Below are 24,639 nucleotides of genomic sequence, written 5' to 3' on the forward strand. Positions count from 1 at the left end.
ATTACCAAAAAATACTCTGAATCCTATTTCATTTTCAAACTTTCAGCAGGTATGTAAATATTGTAGAAATAATCCAATAAATATATAAATATTCAGTGTTATTACCAGAATCACGAATATCTTAATAAAATCAATTTGCCCTGTCTAACAGCACTTGAATATTCAGTATGAGTAATGACTAATTGAGAAGTCTTTAAATGAATAAAATAAAATTAAGTTGTATTACCTGCAATGTTTAGGAAAATATTGTAGCAAACAAGACATTTCAAATACGAAGGAGACACAAGACATTATTAAAATCCATGTTAATAACTGAATTATTCCTATTCTCTTACTTGCCACAAGCTCAATCTACATTAAAATAATTTTAGCCAAAAAGCAGACTCAAGTAAATACAAAAAAATCAATAAAATGAATGTGCTGACAGTAAACCAAGAAAGAAGTAAATCACTATAAACTGAAGCATACCATTCTTACCCAATGAATACATCATATATATGACATCTGTAATCCAGAAAATCATACATTTTTAATCCTGTAAATATTTTCACACAATTTGAACAGTAAAAGAAGAATAAAGAGTATTGTGGCAGTAATTAAAGAGAAAACAAAAACATCCATACCAACTTGGTTAACATACCATTCAAGAAGGTAATACATCACAGCAATACAATTCCCTAGCCTACAGAGATGAAGGCAAAAGTTTGTACATTACCAGAGTGGAGTGACAATTTTCAGGTGCACTTTCAACATCCTTTCTGATGACCATAGCTGCTTACCTGCAGCATATATAAGACAGCTCCTCTACTTAATTTCCATGGATAACTACTTATAACTGGACATATTCATTACCATCATCTGATGCAGAAAATGTTGAACTTTAACAAAACATTGTTTCACATTCTTCAGACTTTCTTAAACATTGATTGAATATACCTACTTACTTTCTGTGCTTCTTTTCTTTCTTTCTTTTTTCAATCAGACAAACAGGGAAAATATTCAAGAAATACTAGTGACATCAACAAGTGCTATAAAGGATCTTCAAATATTTTCTTAAAAACTACAAACATTAACATGCCATTAACAAGAAACAGTGATGTCATAAACTTTATGATAATGCAGGTTAGATAATATTTGGTTTGTGATGAATGATGCTAATATTTCTGTTGCATACATACATTTTAACAGTTGCATAAAAAACATTTATCCTCATTAATCTTCAAATCTGATATTCTATGCCCTCCTTAATACTAAATACTGTATTTATTATATTTCTGTCTGTTCTTGCAAACTTTTACCCAATTATGCTATACTGCAAAAGAAATTGGTTATGGACAATGGACAAAATCAGGGATCTGAACAGATTTGATTTCTGCAGAGCATACATTCAAATTGTAAAATAAGATGTTCAGCATTTTGCATTCTGTCCTCGAATAGTGAAAGTATTTGACTATGGGAACCATTTCAAAACAGTGCAAAAAAGGGTAGATAAATATTCAATAATGTGACATAAAGGAGGGCTCCAACACACTCAGGGCAATTCATAGACAGGACAACATCTGTGGGGTGAGAGAGAGTTGCCTCACGTCAGAGTTAGAGATTTGCCAAAAGACACGACTAGCAGGAATTTCCCTGTGCCATCCAATTTCACGATCTTCCTTTCCACAGCTCTTATGTCAAATACATCATGCAATATATAAACATGAAATGCTTTTATATTCACTCTTTCTTACATTTCAAACTTTACTATTAAACAATTTCTTTACTTTCTCCTGCTACCATGATCATGCCCATTCTTTCATTTCTTCCCCAAGAATTGCAAATAATCAATATAATAAATTTGTGAATACAAGATATTTAAAAATACTCAACTGAAATATCTCCATTTTCATTAGGCTTCCATCTATTTTCAGAACTTTACCTATCTAATAATACTGTTTAGAAGAAAAAAATTACATTATTTCCCAGAAGCAAACATGATAGAAAAGCTACCAGACCTAATAATAGGGTAGAAAAGTAAGTGATTTTGTAACACTTAACTATATCAAGGAAAAAAGTGAATACTATCCAAAAATAATAGTTTCTTTTGGAAGCAACTACTCTTCTTGCAAAATTAACAAAACGAAATAATATTTATGAGTGAATATATGCATCTTGCAACACCTACAATTTTCTCTGCTTGTGCCAAATTGCAATGTTTATGTCATCAGCAAAGCAGATTAAAAAGAAAACGAGTTACGAAACCTAACACAAAGTACAAAAACATTTGTTCTTCCTAGTATTGCTCATGGATTAATAAATTAATTACAAGCAAAATGCCTGTAGAACAACAGTATTATTAACAGATAATAAAGGTTGAGCTAAAATATTACTGACTAATCACAGAAAAAGCTGCCACATGAAGCCAATTATTAAGAATACAAATAAAAATAAAATATCATCCTAATATCTAAGCATAATCTCAATCTTGACTATGTTCTATTCTTTTAAATTTCATTTTTTTTATTAAATACCTTAAGTATCATTATTATGTACCTAAGATAGCTTTCACTGTCTTTCTATCCTTTGCAGAACACATTTCTAAAGGCAAAAAATTATCACTCCTCTTCAAAACAAATAAAGAAAGCTGAAGTCACTAAGTGCCTTATATGATGTAAATATAAATACACAACACAAAAGTATGCTTTAACAATGTTTCTCTTCCATTTTTTGCATCTATGAATACAATAATGCAAATGCAGTGAAGCTGTGTTATATATATATACATTTTTTTATTACTGCAATCATTATCTCACAATGTCTCAAATTCTACAGGTAAGCAAGGAGGGCATTTTGTATCAATGCAATACATGTTGAATTGGCATCATATCACTGTTTTTTCTACAGCATACTCTTTCATACAACTGTTGGTAAATTTTGTTGTCAATTCCCTATTCAGTAGAATTTACATTTCACCTGAGCACAACTCTTTTCCTCTTTGTATCACATATTGTAATAGGAAACAGACTTTCAGTATTCCCAGACCATATGCTTGTAATTTCACTTATGTTACTACAAGTACTTTTAGTCATTGCTTTGAACATTGCCAATCAACTGCCATATCTCACCTTCCATTTTTTGGTTTCTTTCATACTTTAATTACAATATATCTTCCATTACACACATGCAACTGAAAATCACTGTAATATACAATGTTACAAAATAAAATTTTAGCATATCAGATCATTATATCATTAACTTAATGATACACAGTGTCACCAGCAATCTTAATAAAATCATAAAAAATATATATTTATATCTAAAATGAAACTTCAAAACCTTCATTTTCAAATTCAAATAAACATATTCCATCATGTCCACAATAAATCTTCAATATGCAGACTTATCAAAAATTATTTCAAAATCTGTTTTAATCTGATTTAATAGCTCCACATCTAGAAAATCATTTTCTTATCTAGACATAAAATTGTTGCAGCTACAAAACAATTTACATTGTGTATTATGAATTTGTAGAATGATACACATATCAATGATGGGATTAATCATATGCCATATCAGGCCTTAATGCTTCTGTACATGGACTACAATTTCAACACGATCTGTGATACCTTAATGGTGGTAATTACAAAAATGACATTGGCTACTACACTGATTATAATTCTAACTGTATATATGACATCATGTGCGCTTCATGTTTAATACTTACAGATGCTAAAGATAGACATAGCAAAACTTTCATTGTGCTATCACACTAAATCAGTATTTCATTAATAAATTTCTTTATCTTTATATAGTTATGCCAATGCTGAATTCTATATATTATATCAATAAAATCCTATCATACACAAACAACAACAGACAATGAAGAATTGCAGGTGACAGTGACTTGTGAGCTGATATGGTAATAACATTTAACTTCAAGCTGACAGGTTAAAGAAGGCTGTGACTTGGCAAATCACCAGTAGATAACCCCAAGTTGTGACTAGCAGATAACACAAGTGGAAGTGTTGACACAGGATGTTGTGGTGTCTCCTGGGATCATCAGGTGCTTCTTTTTGTGCTTATCAGTTAATGGAATCCCCTGTTGTGAGAAATAAAATATATAAGATAAAAAAAATAAAAGAACTCATAATTAATATATAAACCCTGCAGATCATTATTTTGAGCTCACACCAGTAGTTTGCAGGCCCATGATTATCAAGTACTCCTGGTATATTTAAAAGCCTCAGTGTTTATTTTCCATATATCAAAATTATGCATTATGTTCAAAGAAAGCCTATCCATAAGTAAGCTTACTAGAAATAGATTATTTATTGCTTATTTATAAATATTATCAACCCCAGGTAAAATTTTTGCTGTTCATCATACACTCATACCTAGTTTAACTGAAAATGCTGATTGTCCTAAGTTATCCACACTAAGTCTGAATTGGCTATTATCAATAATCAAATCAAGAGAGAAAAGAGCAATAATACAGTACTGCCTCTTTAATCAAACACAACATGCAGGAAAGGGGTTCAAGTCTACTTGCACCATCATTCTCACCTGAGCCCCCATCACAGCAAATAAAATGAATAAACAAATAATGAATATAACTCAATAAAAAATTTTAGATTATGTTTGAAGTCAAATGAGAGATGATTTTCTTACTTTAATCCTCAAATATGCAGAGAGAAAGAAAAAACTGAACAATAACCACTTAGGCATCAACTATAGAAAACAGAATAGTCCCTCTTTTTTGCTATGATTGATTGCAGTAGGCTGTCCTTAAAGACATTTCTAAATATAAGGCCCATGCTACTTTTTGAGGTATGGCCATTATCTCATATTTCCCCTCATGCCTGACCTGCCAGAAGGCTAATGTGAGCTGCCCTTATTCAGACCTTGGTCACACCAATACAAAAAAATAATATTGCCTATCCACCTAGCAGACAGGGTTTCATGAGCAGTAAGCTCATGAAGCAACAGCTCACATCCAGTGTTGCCAGAACACAATCTACAGCCTGCATGACTTACAAACCAAGTAGGCTGATCTATATTTCATCTGTTAAAAGGAGGAACATAAAACCCAGGTAAGAATCTACAAAAACTTACCATTCTTGTCTCCAATATTTTTTAATAACCAACATAAAAACGCCCACTTCAGTTAACTCTGTTAAGGTTCTTTTTAAAGAGAAATAATTCTTTACAAGTATGAGATTTTATATCAACTGATCCTAAACCATTCCAAGCCTGTATTGCAAGCATACAGGGAAGGGCAGGTTCAAATATTATTACATTTTGCAGATCTGCTGGCATACCGACTTGCACTGTTAATTTATAGGGCCCACTTGCACGAACACCCATTTTTTTTTTACTTATTACATTTTTTATAACAAGTATATCTGTGAAAGAGTAAGGTAGTGTGTAATACTGTCTTTTACTTATTAACCCCTATGATCTAGATGAGTGACCATCTTATCATGAAAACTTTGGTTTGAGGGGCGGGTGACATGAACATGCCAGAGTGACGGAATGAAATTGCCACGAGTGCACAAAGCTCTTGGAGGGTGATTAGACTTAGTGGGTATTTAGGTAGGGGCTCTTGGTTTGTATCCAATGATGAAGGAGTGTGGACTGTAATAATCTAATAAATATTCTTATAAATAATGTAACTTATATAACCATCCATGAGCCAGGACTGAAAAAGCACAAGCTACAGGGAGGCTATTTCCATGCTCAGGATCCTATTCCTGCCCACTATGACCAAAAATGCAGGTTGTATTACAGAAAATTGAATAATATGAAAAAAAAATTAAAAGACAAAAATGACAAACTGTTACTCATTGTTATTATTACTGTACAGCATTATGGAGAAACTAGAGAGATGATATGGAGTCTGTGCAAGGAAAACCGTCTGTTACCATCTGGATACAGTAAATCAAATGACAAATATTAACAGTGTAAAGGCATGGAATCTTGTCACTGCACATGAATGTTCATTTATGCCCAGACTACAAGCCACATACTAATCAGAGTGGCTGCTCAATTAACTCTAATGCCTAGATTTTGGGCCACATGCAGGCAGTAAAGCACCCGGATCCAAGGGGTAAACATATCAACAGAATATATAATAATATTTGAATACTAAGAGACCCTATGAAAAGAGTTCTGGAAATAAAATAAACAAATCATAAAAATAAGAACTATATATATCACAATAATTCAGATGGTGCTTTCATATTCTCCTGATTCCTGAAGAATTTTCCTTGTATAATGAAGAGTAAACAAGTATCTATAAAAGAGATACTCAATCTTTTTTTGTCACAAAAAACACACCATAAATTCAAAATCTATGAATGAATAAGTAAATCTGCACTTATAACCCTACCTGTCTGAGTCTTGTAGCATGATTATGGATGGTATAGCTTTTGAGGTGTGACTTGATTGAGTGTGGTAGTGGCAAGTGTTCAATACCGTACACAGTTGTTGTTGCAACTATGGCTCTACTACAAAGTTCTTGGAGCGTTAACACTGTAAATAGATGGCAGCTTATAAGAATGATTATTTTCTTTTTCTCAATCATGTATTCATATAATTCACATACCAATTTGTTAAATTATGCAGTTACTTTTACTTCTTTTCTGGGATTGAATTAATTTAAAATACTTCAAACATTCTTTTACATTGGAAAAATCAACTTTGACATCTGTGATTACCAACAAGAACTTTTTGTCTCATTTTTCCAATATTCTTACCTTTATTCGCTCTCCAGAGTCTCTCCATCCCATTCCGTTTTAAAGCCAACCGTGAGAGTTCTGTAAAACTCTCGACAATATTGAAGTCACATAGTGGACTAACTTCAAATAGGTTCATGTGGTTTTTGGCTGCATACTGTTCTGCTTGGCTTTGGCTCACCTGTCTCTTGAAAGCTAAGTGAAGTCGGTTCCCAATCAATACCTTCGGCACACCTGGAGCATGCTGTAAAAAATATGAAAGGTTAGCAACTCCTTTTAGTTTTTATGCTTTTGCAGTAATTTAAACAATTCTTTAAACCTATAATTATGCTTTTACAACTACAAAAAAATGTGAATACTATCTTTAGATGAATAAAGCAAAATAAATAAAAATCAGGCATATCATAGATTCCTTTCAATTCACAAATGATGTAACCTGTAAAACAGCTGACACTGAATATGTAATTACAAAAAATAGCTTACATGTAACCTGCACGCATTATAACAATACAGGAGTAATTTAGTCAAATAAAACAAAGCATAACTGTCCTAATCCTTCCCTTCTACCAACATACAATGTGATAATATTATCTGCTTCCATACATTTTCTATAATCACTTTCCAGATTTTTTTTGTCACCAACTCAGGTGACTGTGTTGTGCAAGGTGTCCTCACATAAATCCACACTAAAAACAGATGACCTCCTGTTTCAGTGTTCCTTTCAGCCATGTGTCTCATTTCTTGATATATTACAAAACATTCAAGGAGTGAGATATTCAGCATGGAGAATTACACAGAGCCTTCATAACCACCCTGCCCTGAACTCAATGTTTCACTGTATGAAGAACTGACTGGCAATTATTCTCCTCCACTTTCTCCAGTCCCCATGGCCTGTCACATCTATCATTGTACCAGGTGACTATGAAGCTGAGAGATGTCCAATGTTTCTTTAAGAAGGAGAATCCACAGACATCCTGCTGTCCTTGGGAAGGCTGAGGTGAAAGAGATATTGGCAGCCAGGAGGGAACAACAGAGCTTATCAGGCATATTGTCAACACATTCTACACTGGAGTAGAGACCAGCTGGTTTCTTCTAAAAACGACTGTAGATGCTGTCAAGAGAACACTAAGGTAAGTGCAGCAAGAAGCAAGTGTGTCTGATCTTACATATGACAACATGAATGTGGAGAGGCCTTTCTTCAATATAAAGATGAGCAGTACCAGCTTGTGAATAAGAGGATCAAAGCACTGACTGCAAAATTTGATACTTATATCCTTGTAGATTTACAATATCTGGATCAAAAAAGGCAAGGTAATGGTGATCCCCACTGAGCAATAACTATTCAACTAATCCCAAGAGAAAAAGTTCTCAAAATTCCAGAATTCCAGTCAAAGGATTAAACAAGTCCAATACCAAATTCACTACATATTCACGTATTTCTGCTATAATTTCAATCATCATCATCAATAATGGTATGCTCATGTTTGAGAAGCTGTGGACCTCTCCACCATCCTTTGCTACTCAACTCGATCCTGGGTAAGACAATAAACTGCACCCTGGGGTTCCCTTGAAAAGAATAGCACCCTATTAGCTCCCTATGCCAGGGTTGTGGTGAAGCTGTTGGCAGCAGGGCATTGGATATCTGGTGAAAACACCTTCGGTTCTACTGATTACTGGTTTCACCAAACAATATGCTGGCATATTGCAGTGTAACTGTTTCAAAGCAGCAGAGATAGTTCCTCCTAGTTAGTTCGAGACTGAGAGTTGAGAAGGAGCCTGGGGGATTCCACTCAACTTTTCTTTTCTCCTGACAAACCTCTACACCAATGATTAAATACAGAAATGATATTTTCAATACTCCATCCTAAATCTGGTCTGTCAACAATGAACCACAATGTACTGACATAAATGGCAATTTGATAACATGCCATCAACCTGACAAAATAGCTATTTGTGAAATGGATGCTGTGTTGCAGAGAGGCACAGCAACGTTCTCTCCTCTACACTATGTACCTGCGTCACAGTTTTTCATAACCTCATCGGATAACTCTGAACAGTATACACATTTAACCCAATGTTACCAGAATGGCATATACATACATGCATTTTCCACAATGATTTTAGTTTACTAATTTTGTTTATACATCTTTGGCTCCACAAAAGCTTAACAACAATGGAGTCAATTACTTGTCTCACCTATTTCAACTGTTTACCCATTCCCTTGATTTTCAGTTTTGTTTTTTTATTTTTTCTTGTTATTAGTATTCTAAAAACATCATAATAATCATAATGTAAATAACAATAACAGTATTATTAATAGCATTAGAAAAAAACATTTTCAAAAGAATGGGAAATCAAGGTAAGACCATGAAGGTCCCACTAGTTGACTCCTTGGTGATTAAGAACTTGTGGAACCATATACATATAACCAAAATTCAGAAAAAAACAAACACTAGACAGTACAATGGTTACTGTCTATAAATAAAACACTAGCATTTAAGCAACAAAAATATCAACAAAATACAATGATTACGAGCAAATATTTTTCATAGAAAGACATGCAAGAAAACATTTTCATTAATGAGATGGAGAGGACTTTGTTTGTTTCACTGGAACAACTAAAATATAAATGTAATAATCATTTTTTTTTAATACTTTCTGATTATTACCCATTACTTATGGTATATTTAACCCTTTATGTCCCAGTGGCTGATATATCGGCCGGATGGCTGGCCTGTGAATTTTGGGACAGTGGTTGTTTCTAGGGCAATTTACATAACAACAATCTATCTTGGACCCCTGTGTCTAAGTTTATGGATGTGTAGCTTGGTCTGGTCTAGTTTCAGCCTTTTCAGAGTTGGCAAGTGATCAGTGTTCAGATTTTCGTTTAGGCCAAATGGCAGCTCCCAAAAGAACTTTCACTGTTGAAGAATGTCTGCAGTATTTGGACGATAATTTTGATATTCCTGGGGATGGGCTTGACTATTCTGAGAGACATTTCCCTGAATTGGTTTCTCGTAATGAGAAAGGTCATTACCAAGAAAGGAGGTGCAAGGTATGTGGTACTAAAGGCATCCGCAAGAGAGTTATATATTTTTGTCCAGACTGTGATGTAGGGCTTTGCCCTGCACCCTGTTTCAAAGAGTACCACACCAAATAAAACATGAAAGAGCTGTTACAGAGTTATTACATAGTTTTGGGCAATTTTCATCAATCCTGCATCATGATCAAAGAGAAAGTCTAATCAACATTGATAAGGATTTGTAGTCATTTACATTATAAACATTAAGTATTTTTTCTGTTCTGTATGTTTCAGTGTAATAGATGAACATTTTCCAGTAAGTTTACTAGAAATTTTTTTGGTATATTGACCAATTTGTATGACATGAAAACTACATTATCATTACATCATTATTACGTTATTATTACGTCATCAAGTCTAAAAATAGAATCTTATTTCAAAAATTGTTTTGTAGAATTAGCTATTATGATCTTATTGCTAATTTTCTCAAGTATGATGTTTATAGATAGACTAATAAAGAAACAACAGTAAATTTACTGTTTTGGACCTGCCCCCCTCAAAATGAATTCCTTTTCATATCCCATCAAAGAAATAACTAATTCACGGAGTTTATGCAAATCAAACCATAACAAATGAGGTATCATTTCGTTGCTTATTGTTTGCCCTTTTACATCACGTAAAAGGGCAAACAATAAGGAATAATGTTATATTTTTCACTCATACATGATTGCTTTCATGGGATATTGAAACTAGCAAAAACTCATGCAGAGAAATTTTCCTGATATTGAACCCCCCCCCTATTAGGTGAATTTATATTCAGTCAAAAAAATAATTAACAACCTTTGTTCATAAATGTCCAAAGAACATTCTTTCAAAATTTCAGCACTGTAAGTGCAACTGGAGCATTTCTAGGCTTTTTACACCACACTGCCATTAAAAAGGGAGAAAATTCAAAATTTGTATTTGGGCTATAAAGGGTTAAGTGGTTGTAATCATATGTTAGACAGATTTTTTTCCTTTCACCCTAGAACTTAGAATCTTATTATATTTTCAAAATAAAGAAAGTTACCAGTTTTATACATAGCTGCAGTTACTCAGCCAGTGAAAATTCCCATGGTTTCTAGTCTTTGGCAATAAGGGGGACCAACCTCACTGTGGAATTCTTTCTTCTTTTTATAAAAAGGAATTTCAGATTTCAAATCCTCATCGTCGCTTCTATCACTATTATCATCACTTTTATCATTTTTCACAATATATTGAGAATTATTAAGGAATAGGCTCAGCATATGTAGAATTACAAAATTTCAATATTCATAACTAAATATTCTTCAAAACATCCACTCAAAGTAATACAGTGGGCATCTTTTGAAGATAAATAAAAATACCATTTCATGACCTAAATTAGTGATTTTTCTGAGCTAAAATAATATCTAAATCTGTTCATAAACAGAAAGCAAATTTTTCAAAATTTAATCTGTACTTTTTGGGGGGAGGGGATGAGGAGGAGGTATCTCTCTCCATTCTCTTGTATATTCAGAATTACCAAAGAATAACTTCAACACATGCAGAATTATGTAAAGTCAATGTTTATACCCAAATATTTCTTTTAAATAATCACTCAAGTGCAATTCAATATGCATAGCCTATTGTGAAGACAACTCAATACTAACATAGAGTCAAACACCCTAAAGATATCAAGGGGGCCTACATAAACATTGGGGAGATCTTTCAAGGGTGAAACATTAAAAAGCCCAATATCTCTATCATCAAAGTCTTGCATTTTTGGATATTTTTCTGAGGTCTGTCCCTGCAAAAGAGAAAGAACATTTGCTGTCTGACAAACAAAATTATCAATTACTTTTATTCATGAATAGTTCCATACTATAAAGTTTCTCACCTCCTGAATTTCCTTCATCCATCGATCTAAGCCCTCGAATGACCACTTGTTGGTGATATCATACACCAAGAGGATACCCTGGGCACCTCGAGAATAAGATCTTATAATGGTGCAGAATCTTCCTTGGCCGGATGTATCCCACAGCTGTAACTTGACCCTCTTCCCGTCCAGCAGGATTGTGGTCGTCTTGTGTCCTGTCAATTGAATTGTAGGAATTAGAATACTACACAAGTAATAAATTATATATTTTGGGAAAATCTTAAGCTACTTCTCTAACTCTCTAGTTCTCTATCTCCTTACAGACCTTCTTCCCTACATCCATGCCTTCCTTCTTATCTATATATAATAAAAGTTTTTATTCCTATGAATCACTGTTTTAGCTACAGCCTTAAGATACTTTTTTAAAATAATACAATAAAGTACTCTTTTGCTCTACAGTTATTATCAATCTATTCAAATGGTTGCATCCTGAATTTTGATGCATTAATTCATGACTAGGCAACTATATATCATACAAAAATGCATATACAGATGAAAAAATATGAGATAAATTTATTAGATGTAGCTACATATATATACACACATACATATTTCCTTCATACAGTATAAATGAAAATGGATTTAAATTCATAACATGTTACACTAACTACCACACTGCATGTTGCCATAATATAATGAAAAGCTATAGGCTATATGATTACTACATATTTTACAAAAGGGTTATATAAAAAACAGACAATTGGTGTAGATTATCATATTAAGCAGTTTACAAATATGCAATAAACATTGGCAGAACTTTATATCACAGTAAGAAGATTATACATATGTACAGGTCTACATATAGTCTAGTAGAAAAAAAAGGGAAAAAATAAATTATTACATAAAATATGCTGAAAAGCAAACAATATTGACCAATCAACTGCTCGGTCACTAGTTCATATAGTCTAAAGCAATCTCACCCAGTGACCTTGTAATACAGATATGCATATGGATGACTGGGAACAAGGACATGAGAAAGTGTCTTCTAACATTAACCATAGGTATACAAACAGTATGCTTACTGAATACCAATACAGCATCTTTATATACATTTCAGTTGTGTGCATTACAAAATATGGTCCAAACTTGTTTGTATCTGTGTTGCTACCTCCTTCAGCCTGATAATCTGGCTTGCCTTGCTGGACCTGACCTTAAGCAAATCTTCCTTCTTATCTATCTGCCATTTCCTCTTTTTCACCCATAGTCTATTGCAAAATCTCTCCACATTTCTCTCTGTGTGTTGAATACATGTGAATAATGTCTATCTTTTAAAACTAATCTCAAGTTTTACCATAAAACAGACAAAACATATGGTCAAGTATTCTCTGCACATAATTATTTCTCATAAAAATACAATAAAACCTACATGCCACAACTTTCAACTGCAATATTTTACTTTTATATTAGGAATATACCATTCATGTCTTTGTCATGCACTAACCAAACATGCATGCAGTAAGGTTAAGTCCCACATGCAGTGGGTGTCAAATGACAAATCTGAGTTACGACATCTTGCATAACTAGAATATTTGGGTCTGCAAATTCATGACTTTCCAAAACAGGGAGGGGGACAATCCCTCCAAAGTTAAAGAATTTTCTCAGCAGGACAATTCTGTTCACTCTTAACCAGTCCACTTCAGCATCTCTCTCAATTCTAAATCTAATCGTACCAATAGAAAGACATGCAAATTGCACATAGTTTATAAGTTTTTTTTTTTAACTACATTTAAAACCCGTCATCAAGAATCACCAATATGTCAAGCGCATTTTCATTTACGCAAACTCTAATATATTATAAAATTTAAAAACTTATCTTTATTTTTTTAAAACCAAACTCTATAATAACTGTAATAAAAGGTAGTACCATACATTTTTGAGTCAGATCAACACACAGTAAAGCTGCAGTTACATGAGCATTTTTTTCAAAGACTATTTGTAATATTATCCAACCTTTGCAATGGCCCTCAATCTATATGTTGTCTATTTCCTAGCTTGGTGGTCACACAGGCAAACATAACTATCTTGTTAAGTATTTGATTTTAGTCAATAAACATGGCAGCGAGATCCATAATTTTGACAAACAATGATTTGATGATGTCATAGCCACTATCAAACAAAATCATGTAGAAATAATAGGCACACTTAATATATAAGGAAATATAATAAAATACCAATTCAATAATCTTATCAGTTGTATCATATAACACTAAAGTTGTATGTGCATCTGTTTAAGTATCTCTTAGCAGACCGCACTCTCATGCCATGTCCCATTCACCATTTCCAAACAATCCATACCTTTCACCAAACCTTCTACATAGATCCCACAAAAAGATGGTTATGCCAACTAAGAGGTTGGGAGAAGCAGGAAATTTGGATATTACTTACAATGTAAAAAAAAAAAAAAAAAAATTGTGACCATTGCTTAAAACAGCCTAGAACCAAGTTGGCCTTCCTATGAGGTTGTGGTCTTTCTTTAAATACAGATAGCTGGCTTTTCTTTCTCCATATGATTAAACCAACTTTCAAGTATTCAACCAAACAAAACAAAACATGGTACCTAGATTCCCATACAAGCACCCAGCATTACTACAACTATTGACTCACAATCACATACAAGATCAAAAACAATATCCAATACTGACAAGCAGCACATATACAAAAAGCAAGTAGCCTAACTAAAAAGCTACAAATTTTGGTTAATACTGAACAAAGACAGAGTGACGGTAGAGAAAAGCTAATGTTATCGCATTAAAGAGGATATAAAGCAAAATTACAACATAAAGAAAATAATCTCAGAATTTAAAGTACGCTTGCAATCTCTTTAATAAGATCAGTGGATCTATAATTGTGCCTAAGTCTATATGTAGCTCTTGCTCTGAACATTTCTGACTGAAGAGAAAGTTACTACACAGCCTTTACAAGTAGATATAACCTGGTCACATGTTCAAATCCCTCAGGTAAATAAGAATTTAAACCAACTGTTAATTCAAGTAAATATGGTAATTTCAACATTCAAAGTCAAAGCTAGTCCCATATCCTTGTGGACAGTCAATAGAGCAACCCCAGCACGTTGATGTCAGTATGCCAGCACTCACCAACAGATGAGATTACTGAAGGGGAGACCAGGCATAAACCCTTGCTATTGCCTCCAGTTTCCTTATTAACCCACTGCATCCAGGTGCCACCTCCAGTTTCCTTATTAACCCACTGCATCCAGGTGATGTGACTATCTTGTCATGAATAAATTTGGTTGAGGGCCAGGTGACAGGAATATGCCATCTCGAAATAATATGGCTGAGGACCACAGTGAAGAGATAGTGCCATCACGAAAAATTCTACGGAGGGCCAGGGTGTCAGGAATGACTCATTATGTATGCACAAAAATTTTGAGGATAATTAGTCTCAGTGGGCATTTAGGAAAGGACTCTTGCATGATTTCCACCAGTTAACAAGGGTGGATTGCGACATTTTTGAGCCATGGCCAGAAGAGTTCCAGCTCCAGAGGACAATTTCCATGCTCAGGATCCTATTCCTGCCCACCAGGAGGAGGAAGAGGAGGAGAGGAGGAGGAGGAGGAGGAGGAGGAGGAGGAAGAAGAAGAAGAAGAAGAAGAAGAAGAAGAAGAAGAAGAAGAAGAAGAAGAAGAAGAAGAAGAAGAAGAAGAAGAAGAAGAAGAAGAAGAAGAAGAAGAGAAGAAGAAGAAGATTTTCAAACATAGTCTTAAAATGTTTAAAGGCAACTGAGGAATCATCCCCAACGAGTTTTTTCATCGTAATCAAAACTATTCAGAAGTCTTTAAGAGATTTAAAGAAACAAAATTACATGCACAACAGGGGGTATGGGTGGGTGCCTGGGCAAGAATTGTTTTTCAAATAAATTACTAAACATCTGACAACAACTACTGAACCATACTTGCCCCAGCAGGCCAGACACATCCCAAGTTATCCAAGCAATGTTGCTCCGAGCTCTAGTGACTATAGACAGCTCTTCAGATACAAAGGATTGAGGATATACAAATAAGAAAGTGACGATAAAAAAGGGTATTCCATTCACAGGGGTGGAATGCAACTTTTCCTATGGAAAAAATGAAGACCTGGGTAAATATCTGCGTAAGATTAGTTCTTGGGTAGATACATTCTTTAATAATGGAAATTACTCTCAAAATGGTACAGGTGAAGAAAACCCAATGTAGTTTTTTGTGAATTTTGTTACATACAGACGGCTCCACATGTGCTCAGCCAGCAAGGAGTCCGTCTATCAGTAGGCCCTAGGGACTGCTCCCAATCCCCATTCCTTGAAATTGCGAGAAAATGTATTTTCTTTCTAAAATTATTGATTTCAAAGTGGTTAGTATTCTTACTGATATTATTATCAGACTGATATTAAAATCTTGGTGAAATTTTAAAGACACTGATGTAATACAAAAGAAACTTTCCAAAAATCAAGGAAAAGGGTAAACAGGTGATATGGGCAGGACTAATAACTGACTCCTTGGTGATTAAGCACTTGTAGAGCCATTTATGTGTAAATGCAATAAATTATTGTATTACAGTAGGCATGACACGTACTCTTGTCATCCATACCAATGGGTTAATATCCAATCCACTTCAAGTACAGTCACATACAAAAATAATCACCTATCTGCTGATAGCCTCAGCCTCAGAAAACATTCATTCCTGTATAGTGAAGGGGAAGGGAAACAGTTGGGAGAGAAGGGGGATTTGGGAGAAATGTTAGCTGTATAGTTTGTTTATATTTTCTGGTATTATCAGTTTTATTAATGTTATCATAATTACCAACACTGCAATTGTAATGTTATTAATTATACTAAAAGTAAGCAAAATGAGTACTTCCTTTTAGGACCAGTGCACCCATTTTTTTTAGTAAAGATACAATACTCTATGAGCATTATCAGTGATATAAATGTAGAGCAATTCTGATTAGTGCAATATCAAATATAGTCCCAATAAAAGAGGAGGGCATGAAGTATAGCAGGGAAATTGTGGGGTAAAACAGCCTGAAGAGGATCCATGTAGAACAAAAATATGAAAAAAAAAAAAAAAAAAAAAAAAAAAAAAAGTCTACAGGCTAAAGGTCCAACTTTCAGAAAAGTCTACAGATACCCCCTGGAGTATATAGAATATGTTTAAGCATATATTACCTGAACCAACAGAAAGGAATAATTTCAATGCACCAAATAGAAACTTTTCTTGGTATAAATTACAAAACAATTTCTTTGCTTCTACATACAATTTGCTCTCTGAAAACCATATGCTTTTGTTAAAATACCAAAATATTTCTATTATTTCATTAACTAAGTTGAATTACTTGGTACATAACTGCATTTTTTTTAGTTCTTTACACTACGGATGCACTCCCCAGAGACTTCCCTAACTCTAATCACAAAATTTACTCAACAATCCAAGTTGCTGTAACTGGGTGTGCCCTTCAAGCAGTACCTAAGGAGAGGTTTGATGGGGGGCTCTGCCCCAATACCCCCCAGGAGACATTGCACAGCAAGATAGAACTGAAACTTGGGAGCACCAACTGGACTTAGGCTGTGAGTAGTGCTTTCCATTCATGTCTGCAGATAATTTCTTGAAATGACAACTACAATTTTTTGTCCTTTACAAGAACACTATCTTCAATTTGACCTAGCTTTGTGCATCCAAACCATAAAGATTAACCACACTTTTCTAAACACCTAGGAACTTGATGATTTCAAATAATACATTATGATGGATACTAATGTCTATTTCATCTGCAAAGCTACTATATTTTTTAAATGGTACACACACACACACACACACACACACACACACACACACACACACACACACACACACACACACACACACACACACACACACACACACACACACACACACACACACACACAATTTTATATATATATATATATATATATATATATATATATATATATATATATATATATATATATATATATATATATATATATATATATATATATATATAATATATATATCTAATATATTCTATTTGTATTATAGTAGTATTTTATTAATTTTGATTTGACAAGTTACCTCACTATTTTTTGTTTGCGTATGCTACTTTATCTAATGATTAAATAAGCTAAATGTCTTACATAACATCTAAGAAGTACAGTCCTATTCAAGCTTTATCAAAATTTCATTATATCCAGTACCATATAAACAATACATAACTGGCAGAGGTGGTAAATTTAGAAACAAGGATCACATAGACATAGACCTACAATGACACACTGAAAATTTGACAAATACTTTAAACAAACACCTCACAAGACTAACACCTTTATAAATGCCAACAAAGCAATACCAAGTTCGCAATCCTTCCCAAATCCCTACCCCCTTGTAACTATGTATATGTATGCTGAAAAGTACACAGCATGTTAGTTTGAAAATGGGATAAAACAAACTGAATTAAATAAAGCCTAACCCTAATCTAAGCCTTGTGGAATGAAAGAAGTCTAGTTAACTGCAGCCACATTTGACCTACACAGGACTTGCCAATTTAGTCAGCAAATGTGGGCTCAATAATCTGGAAGGATCACCAGTTTGTCATACAACAACCAGATCTGATCCCAATACAACAATCTCTACTCTGTCTAAACTCAGGAAAGTAAAACACAATAACCCTAGACTCTTGAGGACACAAATTCACTAAGTCTTCTTTGAGAAAAAAATAAAATAAAGTGGTGTAAAGCAGCGCAAAATATTGTATATCACTCCAGACATATCATATCAGCACAAGTATGAAATGTCAGCTGATTTGAAAAACAAAAAGTGAAGGCAAATCCTAAGTACTCCAGAGTCTGGGGTGAGATGCTGTTTTTTTCCTTCCCGAGTCACTCTAAATAACATAAAAAGTGACCTACCAGTAACCATTCTGAAAAAGCACAATATGACCTAATTAAGTCAAGGCTGATGGGCATGACATACGTAAATGCCATGCCCAGTGTGAGTTTACTTTATTAATTGTTTATACACATAGATACACTTGTACTAAGTCGCCAATTATGAGTACTGCCTGTCTCGCCTGTTTACCCTTTTCCTTGATTTACAAAAATATTTTACTTATCTTATTTTGCTGTTACTAATGTTTTTAACACTATAGTAATTGTAATGTCTATAATAAAAATAACACAATATCGATGATTGAAAAAATACAATTTTCCACCCTTTAGGAAGATGAAAATCAGGAAGGTCACAAGTCTACTAATGATCCTTTGTGGCTAAGCACTAGCAAAGCCATCTATGTGCAGAGAAATTTGAGAATATACTTAAATACAGTGTACCTAAATGCAGTATATCTATACATAGCACACCTAAATACAACATCTATATACAAGGTAAAAATGGAGACACAAACAAAAATTATAAGGTCGTTTCAACTTTTGATCATTATGAAGGTAATTGTTTACAGTACGGATACAGTCCCCCAACTCCATATCACAAACTTTATTTAACAATCTAAATTGCTGTGACAGGGCAACTGCCCAAGGGGCGAGTTGATGGGGGGATCTGCTACCCAACACTCCCCGGGAAACAATGTCTTCACCTCAGTATGCACAGGAAGATAGAAGCTGGACCGGACTTCGGCTGTGAGTGGTATTTTCTGCAATCTTCTTCCTTTACTTGTGGTGTTACTGTTTATGTTTTCAGAAAATTCCTTGTACCAACTACTGCAACTTTTTGTCCTCTACATGAATATCATCTTCAATCTGCCCTAGCTTAGTGCCTCTATACCATATAGATTAACCATCACAAATCAGTAACACAGTAAAGAAATAGAACAGATTCTAAAAAGATTTTACAATTTCCTAATCTATATCACAGCAAAGACTACTCACCGCTGCCAACACAGAAGGGCGACTCGGTGGAACCATCTTCCAAGGGCTGAAGGATCTCGTGCTTCCCGACGTCACTGTCTCCCACCAGAAGGAACTTGAGGAGGTAATCGTACGGCTTGCTGGACTCCCCCCCACCCCCCGGCCCCCCTCCGTCCGACATCATGCTCATCTCATCACTCGAATTGGAATTACCGATGCACCCATTGAGAGACACTATTGTGGACTTCACGACAACAAACACTTGAGTTCGTTAATTAACAGGACGTGGCGCTGGCCTCAGCGAGAACAACCTCATTACTCTGTCCAAAGGTTACAAACTTGTTCTTCAAATAAGGCCACATAGTCACTGATCAGATAATATCTCTAAGCAAGCAGAAAGGGCTTTCTTTGGATTCTGCTTTCTCTGGTATTCCTTGAGGAGCTCCTTGACTTGGTCTCACCAGTCCTTGCTGTCCTTAAGTTTCCACACCACGGACTTTTTCACGTTGTGTGCATGGGCCAGGTTAGCCCAAACACAAGCAGAGCTCACACACACCCGCAGACAGAGCTCACCCATACACAAACACACCAAGGCCAACCACCAACACACGCACACAACATCCACCAAGCGTTAACACTGTGAAAGTTGCTCTCGCTCCCTCGCCTTTCCTCGCTTCCGCCTCTCTCGCCGCGGCCACTTCACTTATCTGATCCTAGGAAAGCGAGAGGGCTTCACTGGAGGCTTGTCAGAGGCGGCCACGAATGTAATAAGCCGAGAATATAAGCACACGAGCCAGACTCCGCTCGTCAACAAAACAAACAGCTGAGTGCAGAGGGCAGCACTCGGGGCTCAGGCGGCCGCAGAAAACCTGCCTCCGAGCCGCGAGGGGGGACTCGCGCAGAGCCTTTGGAGGCCTCGCAAACTGTTTTCTGTGTGTATGAATATATATACATATGAATACATATAAATGAGTGAATATATACGTATGTGTATATATGCGGGTGACGTGTGTGTGTGTGTGTGTGTGTGTGTGTGTGTGTGTGTGTGTGTGTGTGTGTGTGTGTGTGTGTGTGTGTGTGTGTGTGTGTGTGTGTGTGTGTGTGTGTGTGTGTGTGTGTGTGTGTGTGTGTGTGTGTGTGTGTGTGTGTGTGTGTGTGTGTGTGTGTGTGTGTGTGTGTGTGTGTTGGTGTGGTGTGTGTGTGTGTGTGTGTGTGTGTGTGTGTGTGTGTGTGTATGCGTGTGTGTGTATGTGTGGTGTGTGTGTGTGTGTGTGGAGGGGGGGTGGTTGCGTGCGTGTGTGTGGTGGGGGGGGGGGGGGTGCGTGCGTGCATGTGGGGGGGTGCGTGCGTGTGTGTGTGGGGGGGGGGGTGCGTGCGTGTGTAGTGGGGGGGGGGTGCGTGCGTGTGTGGGGGGGGTGCGTGCGTGCGTGTGTGTGGGAGGGGGGGTGCGTGCGTGTGTAGGGGGGGGGGGGGTGCGTGCGTGCGTGTGTGTGGGGGGGGGGTGCGCGCGTGCGTGTGGGGGGGGTGCGTGTGTGCGTGGGGGGTGATGCGTGCGTGCGTGCGTGAGTGTGTGTGTGTGTGCGTGTGCGTGTTTTCTTACCTGTTCTTACCTAGTTGTTTCAATCCGGGAGAAGAGCTGAGCTCCGATGGGGACCATCTGAGCTCAGCTCTTCTTCAGCTTCTTCAGCTCTTCTTCTTCAGCTCTTCTGCTATATTTAGATTATCATATAATTTTTTTTTTTTTTTTTTTTTTATTGATGCATTTTTGGCACACACAGCGTTATTCGGAAGATTGTTCCACGTTTCAATAATTCTGTTTGGGAAACTGAACTTCTTGACGTCTTTCTCGACTCTTTTTACTTTCAACTCTTTGCTGTGTCCTCTCGTCCTTCTTGTGTTCAAAATTATACAGTCATCTTTGTCCGACTCATGTCCTATATCTCTTAGAGTAGGTGCTCCTTGAACTCTTTCTTGTCTACCTATACCATTTTTAAGTGTGGACCGCACTCAATACGAGGTCTTATGATGGCTGCAGTGACCCTCTTTACCATGTCTTCGTCCACATACACGAATGCCCTCTTCATGTTGACAATCAACCCAAGCATTTTATGAACCTTGTCGTTTATATTATAATTTGGGCTTAGGTTCTTGTTTATGATTATTCCAAGGTCATTTTCTTTATCTGTTTGATTTAATGTTACGTCTCTTAACTTGTATTGGTATAATGAACGATTCGAGGAGTTTGCTTTTCACTCCACCTAGGTTTTCTAATTTCCATAATAGTCTTTTTTGAGACACCTTATCAAATGCCTTCTTAAAGTCTAGGTATACACAGTCCACCCAGCCGTCTCTTTCTTGCAGTATTTCAGAAATTCTTTCACAGAAACAGAGGAGATTTGCTACGCACGATTTTCCTTCTCTGAAACCAAATTGTTTATTTGATATCATATCGTGTTTTTCAAGTCTCGCGCAGAGCCTTTGGAGGCCTCGCAAACTGTTTTCTGTGTGTATGAATATATATAGATATGAATACATATAAATGAGTGAATATATACGTATGTGTATATATGCGGGTGACGTGTGTGTGTGTGTGTGTGTGTGTGTGTGTGTGTGTGTGTGTGTGTGTGTGTGTGTGCGTGTGTGTATGTGTGTTTGTGTGTGTGTGTGTGTGTGTGTGTGTGTGTGTGTGTGTGTGTGTGTGTGTGTGTGTGTGTGTGTGTGTGTGTGTGCGGGTGATGTGTGTGTGTGTGTGTGTGAGTGTGTGTGTGTGTGTATGTGTGTGTGTGTATGTGTGTGTGTGTGTGTGTGTGTGTGTGTGTGTGTGTGTGTGTGTATGCGTATGTGTGTGTGTATGTGTGTGTGTGTGCGTGAGGAGATTTGCTACGCACGATTTTCCTTCTCTGAAACCAAATTGTTTATTTGATATCATATCGTGTTTTTCAAGTACTTCAACCCACTGTTCCCTAATTATCCTTTCTAACAGCTGCACTATTTAATAAAACTGGTCTATAATTTTGGTGGTTTTGTTTGTCGCCGTTCTTGTATAAAGGTGTAATACTGGCAGGTTTCCAGTCTTTTGGTAGTTTTCCTTGTCTCACAGAATTTTGGAATATTAACAATATAACGGAGTACATAATTCTTCGGCACATTCCTTCAGAACCCAATTAGATATATCATCTGGTCCCTCTGCTTTAGTCTTGTCTAACCCTTTCAGTAGGTTTTTTATTTCATTCTTTTCAAGTGTGATATTTTCGATATTCTGATTTATGTTTGTACGGTTACTTGCCATTTCAAAGTATGGGTCCTGAACAAACACCGACTGAAATTTCTCATTAAGGATTTCACACATTTCCTCTTCCCTAGTATAAACGATTTTATTGTCTTTGATGGCACTAATCTGATCTCTACTTTTAGTCTTACTATTTATATAGTTAAAGAAGAGTTTTGGATGGCTTGTACATTTACTGATTATATTCTTCTCAAAGTCTAGCTTCGCCTCCCTCATGGTTTGGGTATACACTTTCTTCCTACTTTATACCTTTCATATGCTGCCTGAGGTGTATGTATTCTGCCCCTTCTCTAAAGGAGTTGTTCGTTTTCTCTCATTTTTTTGCATTTATCAATGAACCACTTTTGGACATTTCTTGCTTCAGTTTTGAATTTTGATACAAATTTTTTCTACTCTTTGTTTACAGACTTCGAAAAAATTTAGAATTTTGCATATCAAGGTTCTTTCGTTCAGGGGGGTTTCCGAGTCTATGCCATCAAAGAAATCTTTAAGGCTTCTATAATTACTCCTCTTGTAACTGTACTTTCCTTTTCCTGCCTTACTTACGATGATTTTTATCTGTAGCAGAGAGTACTTCAACTTAATTACTACATGATCACTTTTTTCTTAAAGGAGGGCAGTAATCCATATACTAAATGTCATCTTTATGCTTTGTAAATATTAGGTCAAGCATAACTGGTCTATCTAGCCCACTTATCCTGGTTTGATTTGTTACATTTTGGAAGAGACAAAATTCATTTATGACTTCTAGTAATTTCACATTACACAAATCTGGCTGAGCTCTGGGATCGAAACTTTCCCAGTCAATTTTGCTATTATAATCCCCTGTTACAATTATTTCTTTTGCATTAGTTTCCGATAGTTGTAGCACTTCTTCCAGTCTCCTTAACGTTCCTTGAATAAGTTTTTGGTAATTTTCTTGTGACCATACCGATGTATGAGGTGGCATGTACTGTACACTGCGGTTATTATTATATTTACTCCGTTTGTTTCTACCTCTATTGCCCTTAGTTCTACTATAGGATCTTGTTGTAACTCTATCTCCTTTATAATATCGCTACCCCCCTCCATTTCTATTTGCCCTATCTTTTCTCCAAACATTGTAGTCTCTGAGTCCTAATGTTAGATCGTCTACGGAGGGATTCAGTTTGGATTCAGTGATGCATATTACATCTGGTTTATTACCTTCAATAACTGCATCTAATTCTAGTAACTCCGAACATAAACCATCTATATTTGTATAATCCATTTCTACATAATCTTTCGATATTCCTTTGGCTGCAAGGCTAATGATTGTCTATCTCCGCATTTTGGTTCCGGTGTGTGTGTGTGTGTGTGTGTGTGTGTGTGTGTGTGTGTGTGGTGTGTGTGTGTGTGTGTGTGTGTGTGTGTGTGTGTGTTTAATATATGCTTCTACGTGTATATACGCGCGCACGCACACACGCACATAGAGCCGCAAACATGTCTGTGTGAGATGTAAACGTTGGATAAAGAGCCAAAATATAGTTTCTGAGTCCTTAAAGTAAGCTAAAAAGCTATTGAGTTTCAATCGACAATACTAGTAACACATTCATTTACTCATTAGAAATTTACTTAGTAGAAAGTCTTTTGTCTTCATAACTCTAATAGATCATAAGACAGATAAATAGTTTGATGTATACATGTTTAGACAGAGAGATGGATTAATAAACAGATAGATATGCGTGTTGTATTTCTTGTCCGTTGTTTAGCCTTCTGACAAGGAGGAAAGAATGCAGGTTAATTGATAATGACATTTAGGTGGCAAACGAAAGCGTGTCTTTCTCAAGCCTCTTCAAATCTAGT

General features: G+C 35.8%; 1 protein-coding gene across 1 annotated transcript in view; it reads right to left on the minus strand.

Annotated features, from left to right (window-relative positions):
* The window catches only part of LOC119573002 (ras-related protein Rab-40C-like), a 21,496-nt gene extending 1,129 nt beyond the window's left edge, over window positions 1–20,367 (minus strand). The window contains exons 1-5 of the mRNA XM_037919987.1: window positions 19,548–20,367; window positions 11,636–11,829; window positions 6,738–6,960; window positions 6,371–6,513; window positions 1–4,081 (exon numbers count right to left, since the gene is read on the minus strand). The exon at window positions 1–4,081 is cut by the window's left edge and continues 1,129 nt beyond it. Of these exons, the coding sequence (XP_037775915.1) occupies window positions 3,983–4,081; window positions 6,371–6,513; window positions 6,738–6,960; window positions 11,636–11,829; window positions 19,548–19,716 (828 nt within the window). The 5' untranslated portion in view covers window positions 19,717–20,367 and the 3' untranslated portion in view covers window positions 1–3,982. The remainder of the gene's footprint in view (window positions 4,082–6,370; window positions 6,514–6,737; window positions 6,961–11,635; window positions 11,830–19,547) is intronic.
* Between the last annotated feature and the right edge of the window lie 4,272 nt (window positions 20,368–24,639).

Source organism: Penaeus monodon, chromosome 5 (genome assembly GCF_015228065.2).
Source record: "Penaeus monodon isolate SGIC_2016 chromosome 5, NSTDA_Pmon_1, whole genome shotgun sequence".
NCBI classification, from domain to species: Eukaryota; Metazoa; Arthropoda; class Malacostraca; order Decapoda; family Penaeidae; genus Penaeus; species Penaeus monodon.